Source organism: Corvus brachyrhynchos, unplaced genomic scaffold (assembly GCF_000691975.1).
Source record: "Corvus brachyrhynchos isolate BGI_N302 unplaced genomic scaffold, ASM69197v1 scaffold266, whole genome shotgun sequence".
Lineage (NCBI taxonomy): Eukaryota > Metazoa > Chordata > Aves > Passeriformes > Corvidae > Corvus > Corvus brachyrhynchos.
Genome location: NW_008238633.1, coordinates 585,057 through 595,976, shown reverse-complemented (window position 1 = coordinate 595,976; position 10,920 = coordinate 585,057). Strand labels below are relative to the sequence as shown.

The following is a 10,920-nucleotide window of genomic DNA, read 5'->3' as shown; positions in this document are numbered from 1 at the left end:
GTAGCCGAGATTAGTATTAACTTTTTGCGGCTAGTCGCTCTCAGCACTCTGAGAAAGGACATCTATATTAAAAAATATTTATAGCAGGATTCTGTACAGTCCGACCGCTGAAAGTTAAAGGGACTATTGTGGTGGTGGCCCAGAGCTGGGGCCACTAGAGCAGCAGCTTCCCGTTCCGGTGGATCTTCAGGATCTTGCCGAGCCGCTGCTTGGCCGTGGCCATCCCCTTCTTCGTGCGCTTCCCTGGAAGGAGAGCAGCGTTGGCGTGAGGACCCACGCCCACCCCACACCACCCCACATCACAGACCCTCCAGCTGCCTCCTGCCTCTATGGCCCTGCTGCCAGCCCTGCCCAGCACCTTCAAGGACACCCAGCAGCACCCCTCAGGGGTTACTGGCCACAGGACAGGGCTTGGCTGGGAGTACAGCCCCTGCAGAGCCAGCCCCGCTGAGCTGGGGGCACAGAGCACAGCCACCCTGATGGACATATCCACACCTGTTCTGGGGAGGCACAGCTCTGCCAGGCACCCTCCTGTCCCTGCAGCTCTGCCAGGCACCCTCCTGCCCCCACAGCTCTGCCACGCACCCTCCTGCCCCCACAGCTCTGCCAGGCACCCCTCTGCCCCTGCAGTGCAAGCCCTGCTGCCCTGTGCCCTCACCTGCCCTGGCCCATTGCTCGTGGTCACCTGTTTGCCCACAGGGTGACAGTCCAACCCAGCCCCACCAGTGTCATCCTTCCCTTCAGGGAGAGGCTGCACACACACACACAGACACACACACACAGACACACACACACAGATACACACAGACACACGGACACACAGACACACACACACAGACACACACACAGACACACACAGACACACGGACACACAGACACACACACACAGACACACACACAGACACACACAGACACACGGACACACACGGACACACACACACACCCCCCACAGCTCCTGGGCACCTCTCTGACTTCCTGCACAGGAAACCTGCAGCACAGGGATCCTGAGCTCACGTGCTACCACAAGTCTTGGGACAAGCATTGCCCCAAGGATGCCTGGTCCCTCGCCCACCACACTGAGACCAACCCACACACCACCACATCTCCGTATTTCTCCTTGTCCTCTCCTCCTGCCGTGCCAGAGACATCACCCATCCTAGAGCTCCCTGATTCTGTGTCATCCCACCATCTCCTTCCACAGTGCCTCCATCACCCAGACTGGTGGACCCCATGCTCAGGACTCTCCTGTGCTCCATGAGGAGAAGCCCTGCCATCCCCTCAGAGCTTCCAGCTGTCCTAAGACCCTGCGGAGGAAGACCCAATGGTCCTCCACTCCCTGCCAGGTCAGCCTCTCGCTCCCTTAGCAATGACCCCTTCTCTCCTTTAAGGACAGAGCGATCCCAAGGGCAGGGTGGAATCCACTGCCTGGCCAGGTTCCCTGCACGATGCACTCCTGCACTGCCCAGCTCGCTGGCCACACCGGGCTCCATCAGCATCTGGATCTGATGGATCATCTTCCCGTTACATCTTCCACTGCCTTGGACCTGCTTCCCACCATTTTACCACAAAAGCACAATTCCAGGCAAATACATTCTTTCCACTCCAGCTCTGCAGAGAGCCACAGGTACCACCAGCTCCTGGCAGAACCCCAGCCCCTATCACAGGCTACACACATTCTCCCCTATAGCCCTCCAAGCTGCCATGCACTACCTCTAATCAGCTCCATTCGAATACCTGGAATTCAGGAAACATCTGCCACACTGCCTCACTTGTCACCAGGGCCTTTCCCAGTGGGATCACACACAACTTTCATGCTACGCAGTGCCTGTCCCACACACCTGCCTCAGTTACACTTCCTGAGCCAAGTTCAAGCGCAGAGCAGGAGATCCTAGCCCAGACTCCAGGACAGCCTCAGCTTTCTCATGCTTTCCCTATGGCAGACAGCAACCAACCTCTTCCTCTCTCCTGCCTTCAGCTGCAGCTGTGTTACTCCCAAGGTCTGATATTCCTCTGCTCGCTTGTGGCAACTCTCCAGAGAGATCTGCAGTGTGCCCTGCTCTGCGTGTCCTGGGAGGAACGTGCTCAGCTACAGTCAGCACAGAGCTGGTCAACAACCACCACCACCACCACAGTGCCTGTCCCAGCCCTGGGCAGAACAGCCTTCATGATGCATCTTCCCCTGGACAAGGCGTCGCTGGAGAGGCCGGGATATGACCCTGCAGTGCTCCTCGCAAGCTCGGGCCGTGCTTGGCGCTGCTCCTGCCATGGGATGCCTCACACCCTGCAACCAACAGCCCAGCAGAAGAACACCTCTTTGGCCCCCCAGTGCCAGGACAGTCAAGGCCACAGGCCCTGTCTCTGACTGGATCTGACTTGCATCCATACAGCTGCCCACGGCACACGTGGCAGTGAAGGCCCTGCGGAAGGCACGGGGTACACGAGTGCTTCACCCTTCCCCACTCCTGCACCACAACCCCAGGCATTTCCTGGTACCTTTGGCGGAGGCATTGTTCTGCGAGGATGATGAGGGTCTCCTCTGTGTGAGGAAAACACCGGGTGCCATCGGCTGCGATCCCCTGTTAGGCTGGGCGACCCCAAAGGTGCTGGCCCCTGCAGTGTACTCGTGATCTGTGAGGCTGCTGGCCTGTGACTCCAGCTTCGGCTCGGGTGAGCTGCCTTCCTGAGCCGCTTTGCTTGCGTTGGGGGCTGATAGCTTCTTTTTGGTATTTTTTTTCTTCTTGCCTTTTTGTTCCTCCTTTAAAATGACAAAGATGAAGCTCAGATTAATCCCCAGGAGACCTTTAGCTAGGGCAAGGGCCAGCAGCGTTGCTTAGGGTCCTGATACAATGACACCCGCGGAGTTGGCCATGGACAAGCGCTCGGGGGCTGCTCCAACACCGTCTCGCTCACAGCTGCACACACACGTTTGCCTCTCGTGCCTCTATGTCCTCGCTCTGTGCAGGGCCTCCTCGTTCCTTAACAGCCAGCCGGGCCCACACCGACACTGCCCTGGCACAGCAGCGTGGTCAGCATGAGCAAATCTTTCCATCTTCCACAAAAACTGGCACCTCCTATCTTCAGGGATCTTCACACCCTTGCACAACAGCATGGAGGATATTGAACATCCCACTGATTCAGCCTCTGCTTCCTGCTAGGACACACACGTCATCTCCTGACCTGTAACTGCAGCTGGACATGCACACTGGGGCGGCAGCGGTCTGCCACTGTCCTGTGTCCCTTGTCTACTTTCAGTTCCTTTCTTCATGAAACCCTGCCACCATCCTCAAAGCTCTTCTACTCAGTAGTCCACAGAAGCCCAAGGCCACAACAACCTGCATCTCCACCAGCTTGCTGAGGTGCCTCACCAACCTCGCTCCAGCAGACCTTGTCACCTTAGCGCCTCACCATGTCACCTTTATGGGGCTTCTCTGACCCCCTCAGAGACTGGACACTTACCAAACATCCAAACTGCCACAGTTCCTTTCCTAAACTGACCCTTTGCTCACAGTTCATCAAATCTTTAGAAGCAAACCCTGACACTTGCCCAGCAGCCAATCTGCACAGACAGGCAATCACACCAGTCAGCCTCTCAAATACACGTCAAATACACTCCTTTGGGGCAGCCTTCTCCTATTCTACCCCAGTAGCCATTCTCACTCCTTCATCCTTCCCTGTGCTTTTGCTTTGTCCCTTGCTGCCCTGTGACGTGCTCAGGTGTGTTGGAACACCGCTGGGCTTGCATCCCATTTATTTCCCTGAGACTGCAGACCCTCGTGTCACTGGCAGGACCAAACACTGCTGAGGGCTGGCACAGCGCTATGCTCAGGCACAGCTCTGCTGCTGGGGACAGGGCTCTCCTTTCCTGACAGCTCCTCCTTCCCAAGCAGCCTCTCACCTGCTGTGACAACTTGGCGGCGGCAGCGGCGAGTCCAGTTTCGATGGAGGCGACTCTCGTGCCTTCCCGCACCGGCCTGTCCTGCCGAGGCACTGAGGGGCCAACTCGTGCTGCAGGGAAAGCAAGGCAGGTGAGGGGCAGGAATGTGCCCATGGGCCCGCACAGCCAGCACAGGGCAGGGGGCTCTGCCCTGCTCAGCCAGGAGAGATGGGGGTGGTGCAGCCTCTGCCCTTCCCTTCTCTGGCTGCGAGTAAAGGCACAAGAGCCAGCAGCCTCTGGGCACAGTGGCACAGGCAGAGGCTGCTGATAAAGATGTCAGACAGCTGGGCAGCTCCACAGCCACCTGAAGCCAAAGCCACGTGGGTTTGTGCCCACATCCTGGATTATGAGTGTCATTTCCAAAGGGACGATGCTCCCCCACAACCGGGGGAGGACATGCAGGGCCACGAGCTGATAAGACCAAGCATGGGCTGCTTGTCACACACAGCAGACAGAGAGGGTCCCCTCTCACTGTTTCTCACTGTGCCATCAAAGGGGTATAGGGGCCCTCTTGCCTGGTGAGCTCCAACAAGCCCAGGACAGATCAAACCCTTCCAGATTATGAGCTTTGGCTGAGCCTGGAGGAGACTATTCCCACTCGTCTCTCACTGTTCCCACAGTCAACACCTGAAATCCATGGCAACTCAGCTGTCCAGGGATTGATTCACTGTTACACCACTGCTAAGGTGGCAGCCAATTGATCTATCACTAAGAGTGTGAGGAAAAGTAAACCAACCAAGGAATGGCTTTTTCCTGCCAGCTGATTGAAGGAGGAAGGCTAAAACTGCTTGGCAGCAATCCCAGTGCATGGATCACCTCCCACTGTGCTGGAAAGGATTAATCCTTCACGTGATAAAGAAATCACTAACAGTGTGTTACGGTTTCCACACTCCTTGAAAAATGGCTGGTTTCAGCGATTTGCATGACTTAGCCTGGGTCTGGGCAGCACAGACCACAGCACTTACCCGTCGGGCTGTAAGGGGCATCATCTGAACTTTTCCTTTTCTTTGATCGGGATTTGAATACTGGATTATCTTCGTCTGATTCCAGAGAAGGGTAAACTACAGTAGGAAACAAAGGCAATAGTTTCAGTTTAGGAAACAGCTCTGCCCTGCAGAGGCCCCCTTGCTCTCTTCAGGTGCAGTGACCACAGGCACCACAGCTGGACGGTCCCCAGAAGTGCCATTGAGCACTTCTGTCACAGCTGTGACACTCAGGGGACTTTCCTCTGCTCTCATCCACACATTACTCTTGGGAGCTGGTGTCATTAAACTGTGACTGGCTCTCTATATTTCCCTATAATCACAGAATATCCTGAGCTGGAAGGGAGCCATAAGAATCATTGAGTCCCGCTCCTGGCCCTGGCACAGGGCGCCCAGTGAAGCTGTGGCTGCCCCATCCCTGGAAGTGTCCAAGGCCAGGTTGGACAGGGTGTGAATCAACCTGGGATAGTGGAAAGTGTCCCTGCCCATGGCAGAGGGTGGGACTGGATGGCCCTGGAAAGTCCCTCCCAACCCAAACCACTCTATGATTCCATGATAATTATGGCAGAACTGGGGTAACTGGTGCAAACTGGCTTTGTGCCCATTTCTGCTGCAGATGATTGCTTTCTCTGCCAGAACTCAAAATAGCATTGGATCCGTTTTCCATGTACAGATTCAACTTCTTACTCCTCTCAGCTGGAGGTTTAATTGCTACTGTGCAGACAAGGACACTTCTGTCACAAGTAGCAGTACCTGACCCACATTTCTGGGACAGTCCCCCATTTCTGGGTTGACTGCTGCAGTTTTGGGGGCTCTCCATCTTTCTCGAGAGTTTCTCACTGTGCCCTGCTTCAAATCCAGCCTGCCTGGATGGTGGTATGACCCTGGGCTCTGCAGCCAGTCTGCTGTCCCATGGTCTTTGCTTCCAAAGACCATGGAGCAGATCCCGTTCCGTGTGCTGCTCCTGCGCACACCCCCGGCCGATCGCAGGGTGGCCGAGCAGGAGGAAGCGCCACGAGCAGAGGGCATTTGCCAACACTCACAGGTGGTCCATGCAACCTCAGGCACACCCTCACTCTGCTTCCCTCCTACTCACCATAATCCGAGTCCTTAAAGCAGGCATCCAAGTGGTCCTGGTCCTCATCGTAATCCTCGATGTCGATGCTGTTCTTTGTGCTTTTCTTCAGTAGCCGCTTCCCGGCGTTTTTGTTGCCACCACCACCAGTTTTTTTCGAGTTTTGTGTGGAGAAGGAGTTGTTCTTGGCCTGATTGGTGCCCCATGATGTCTGAAGGCAGGACTCTGAGGCCTGGAGGTTTGCCATGGAGAGCATGCCCTGGATGGCTTCCTGCGTGCTGGGGGAGGCAGGTGGCTGGCTGTGGGACACAGGGAGAAACACCAGGGAGCTCAGTGATTCCAGAAACACCAACCCCTCCAGACAGCTCACTCCTTCCATGGCAGTTTTGCTAGGAGAGAGTCCCTGATTCCTCTGAGTAGCTGGACATACCACCAGGGCCAGTGGGGAATTTTATGGAACAGGAGTACCACAGACAGCACCTCAGATGTAGGGGGTGATGGCCCAGGAGCCAGGGAGGTGTGGGCAGGCCCCTGGGGGCTGTCAGCACTCTGGGCAGGGCTCAGGGAACTTCCCAAAGCCCACAGCAGAATTCCTAACAGCACAGTGTCTCTACTACCAACTATCATCATCATCCTCCTCCTCCTCCTCATCATCATCTTTTAATATCTATCTATCTATCTATCTATCTATCTATCTATCTATCTATCTATCTACCTATCTACCTACCTACCTACCTACCTATCTTTAATGCTATTTTTCTATATTACCAAATCATCCTCCTCCCCATCATCATATTTTAATAGTGTTATTTATAATCTATACTACCATCTCCTGTCAAAGGAGAGCTTATGCATCAGCACTGCTGGGGGATGTTGTGGGGGGCTCTGCTCCAAACTGCCTGGAAGTCTTTGGTTCCAGTTCATGCCATGGGCTTCCACTCCTCCAGGAGCTGCTGGAAGTTATTTCTGAGACTGGCAGAATGTATCATCCAATATTTCCAGAACTTTGGAGTTTGGGCAAGCAGTGAAATGCAAAAAAACCTTGCTGTGGCAATATTTTTACACTTGTTATGCATTTGTTGTGCAATAGAAGCCACAAACATACAAGAGAATTAACAGCACCATGTCACTTTCTCCTACTTGAGCTTAATCTGGGCTCTGAATAATGTACAAGACCTTAAAGGAAGTTTCTGGGCTCTAATGGGATTTATTCATAATCCTGAAAATGAGTTAAGACTTGTGTTCGTTCACGACTCAACAAATAGAAGAATATCAGAAAACTTATTTAGGAAAGAGCCATGTAAATCCCTCTGATATCATGCCTTCTCTTCTGCCTTCTCCCTGGTGAAGGAATATTTTGCATCATCTACAAGGAATTATCATATTTTCTTCCAGTCTTTTTCCCTGAACTGTTTTTCCAAATGCTGGACTCTCAAAACACTGCAAACAGACCATCAAATACTGACCACTAAATGGGCAGATCAGAGAGGAACTGCCTTAAGCAACACAAACTCCAACAAATAAATGGTGGGATATGATCAAAAACAGTGGTTCTGAGAGTCAAACACCAACCTGAAAAAGGGGAAATGTCTCAGAGACAGAGCAGCACATGGGGCAGAGTGTTTCTCATTAGGGCACGTGCCTGGTGTGCTTCCATCAGGAATATTTCAGCTTTCTAAGCCAAAAAAATTTCAAGAAGACTCAGGAAGCAATTTTGAAGCTCTGGAAGAGCCATATCTCCTTTCTGTAGCTTCAGCAATGATTTTTAAAAAAACACATTTATGAAAGTAACCTACCAGAGAGTTACAATTATGGCTTAAAAAAAACACTTGAAAAGAGCATTGGAGCAGGAACAAAGCAGCCAAAGTTCTCCTGCCCCTGCTCTATCCCCACAGCCACCTCCAAATACACCAGAGGTAGCACTGGGGGATAGCTCAGACCTGCATCCAGCCCAGCAGCCTTGTTTTCCTGTCCTCAGGCTGTCAGCTGCTGTTGTGGAGGCACAGAGAGGAGGACACTCTAACAGACACACTGGCAGTGGTCTGTGCCTTTGTCTGGCTTGTGGCAGCACTGGTGGGGCAGCAGGACCAGGGCAGTGCCTGTCCCCTGCCCTGGCACTGCTGAGGCCACACCTGGAACCCTGGGGTCAGTTTTGGGCTCCTCTTGACAAGAAGGACATTGAGGGGCTGGAGTGTGTCCACAGAAGCGAGCAGATGTGGGGAAGGGTCTGGAGCACCAGGAGTGGCTGAGGGAGCTGGGGGGCTCAGCCTGGAGAAAAGGAAGCTCGGGGGGACTGTGGTATCAACACTGGTGTGCCAAGATCACACGCCAGAGCAGGGGGACCAGGCAAACTGCTGTGCTGGGCACAGGACCAAGGCAGCACTGACGGACTCAGGCTTCACCTCCTCAGTGGGCTGGGCACAGGAACGGTCCCAACACCCTGCATCATGCAGGATACCATGTAGGGAGTCGGTGCCTCGCTCTTCACCACCAACTCTACCACTGCCATCTCTCTTCAAGGATTCAACCTCTCTAGGCAGATCATCTCCTTCCTTCCATCTGCAATTACTGAGTCTTCTACCTGTATCCTCATATTTAGAAACAGCAGAATATTACTAATTGAGTGGTGGCTCTGTGGAAGTCACAGTTATATAAAAGTATGGAACTCCAATAATTTCAAGTACAAACCCCGTGTTTTCTTCCATTTCTGAATCAGACCTGGACAAAACAAGTAATTTTGCTCCTTTCAAGATCAGGTGATGACCAGCCCTCCAAGCTTTTTCCATATTCCATTTCAGTTCTTCCAGCCTGTTCCCACATTCACAGCAGCCTTTCTGCAGGAGCTCTGTCCTTCCCTCTCCCGGCCTTGCTGACACACGTAGCTGAGCTACAGCTCCCTAGGGCAATCTAGGTAATGCCATCAGGGCCTCTGGGGTGGCCAGCTGCTAGTGACAGCCCAGTATTTTACAGAATAAAGTTTCCCATAATTCAGATAAGGCCACTATCACAAAAAGCCCTGACCTGCTTCCCAAGTGACTGCTTGGGATCCAGCAGCTCCAGCACTGGTCTGACAGGGATGCATGCGCAGACTGCTGGTGTGAGAGGAGATCCCACCTGCACGGCCGCTCCGTGCAGCACCCACGATGTACACACACACATCTATAAACACACACATTCCCTGTCCTTAATCTGCCTTGCCAGTAGAGAAAGATGGGAATTGTTCCTGAGAGCCAGACGTGACCACAGGGGCATCATGTTGCGACACAGTGTGTTTGCATATCGTGTTTCCTCCATTTCATTTTTAAAAAGCACGTTACGGCCATTTAAAAAGCCGAGCGTAATTATGAAATGAAACACAGTAATTACATTTACCAGGGGCTTTTTCCAATCAAGATGCAGCACACACTGCCAAAACCCAGTGTTTATCCCAGAGCCAGCATTGATATGACACATTCCCACTGAACCACCCCACACGGTGCAGTAACCCAGCCAAGTCTGGTGACGGGACCGTGTGTGTGACTTTGATTTCAGAAACCACAGACCCTTCAAACACCCTGGGTACAGTGCCCAGGCTGAGGGGGGAAAGCAAAGGCCTGAGTCCTGCTCCATTCTGGCAGTTTAACCCCTTGCAGACAGCAAAATTGCCAGAGAATTGTCAAGGACCATTTCAAAGCATGCAGTGAGCTGTGTTATCCACAGAACGGGCAGCAGTGTACACATGGCCAAGGAAGATTTCTTTGAGTTCTTATAATAGTTGGTAAATTTTCTTTTTTTATACCAAACTTCCAGCATGGGAGTTTTATTAACCTGGCAACTTTATTACAGCATTAGACACACCTAACTATTTTTTGATGTGTCTAATGACCTGCCAAAATGTAGCTGTAAAATCAACATAAACACTCATCCCATCATGAACCATAATGCAGAATGGAAAAGGAATTCACAGGGATGGTCAAACAGACAAGCGTTAATGTGATTATTTCTTTTGAAGAGCAGGAGAAGAGTTGGGGCCAAATCTGAAGAGATCAGGAAAATCCAGAACCACTGACCCAGTTGAGCTCAGACAATAAAAAGTACTCAATTTCCTAAATGCTGCAGACATGGACACCTCTCCCCATGCTCTCCACCACCACAGGAGGTGGCTGTTTGGTCAACCCCTCCTTGCCAGGGAAGGGGCAGCAAGAGAGGCAAACCAGGACTAAATGGAGATCAGATCTCATCTCTAGAAATAGCAGCTGTGTCAAGAGAAGCCTTCTGCAGAGGTGCAGTGATTATGTGCCTTGATTGTAAAATCACTGGCCTTTTTCATCACCACTAGGGACAAGAACAGAACTGAGAGGAGATTCCATGTGCCCCCCATCTGTAGGGAAGCAGAGGTGTTCACCCAAGCACTTCCCACTGCCTTATTTCTTGGTGGGAAGAAGAATGATAACCAGAGAAGGGAGCAAGGGTAGATACTTTCCTATATCCTTCTTTCAAACACCTGGAATTTGTGGCACCTTAGAATGCCTCATGGGAGAAATGGTGGCCATTTCGATTACTTTGTTACATTCTCACGACATTAAAAACCATAATTCCCATCCTCAAGCTGCAGTCAGTGAACTCTCTCCTTTTCAATGATTCATCTATTACAGCATTATTGCTAAAACTGATGCTCAGCATCTACAGACGTGAAATGTCTCTTTGTTCAAATTATACCACCAAAATCTTACCTACCTCTCCCTCCAGACCACAGGAAAAAGGAAGAGTTCGCTTGCTGGAGAAAAAGCAGTTACCAAGCTGCACAATTCATTCTCACTCACACACAACCACAAAAGAGGAATTTTGTTCACAGGTAAGAGAGAAAAGCATCCCTTGGTGCGTACCTGTTGGTGTTATACTCTAAACCCCCAACTTCCTTGCTTGCCTGCAAAAGATCAAGAATTCCT

The 10,920-nt window shown here is 52.0% G+C and overlaps 1 protein-coding gene across 1 annotated transcript in view; it reads right to left on the bottom strand.

The window, feature by feature from the left end:
- Window positions 1-6: 6 nt before the first annotated feature.
- PHF2 (PHD finger protein 2) overlaps window positions 7-10,920 on the bottom strand; it is a 34,028-nt gene continuing 23,114 nt past the window's right edge. Inside the window, exons 18-23 of the mRNA XM_017737285.1 lie at window positions 10,858-10,920; window positions 6,014-6,291; window positions 4,900-4,995; window positions 3,896-4,005; window positions 2,494-2,755; window positions 7-243 (exon numbers count right to left, since the gene is read on the bottom strand). Of these exons, the coding sequence (XP_017592774.1) occupies window positions 155-243; window positions 2,494-2,755; window positions 3,896-4,005; window positions 4,900-4,995; window positions 6,014-6,291; window positions 10,858-10,920 (898 nt within the window). The 3' untranslated portion in view covers window positions 7-154. The remainder of the gene's footprint in view (window positions 244-2,493; window positions 2,756-3,895; window positions 4,006-4,899; window positions 4,996-6,013; window positions 6,292-10,857) is intronic.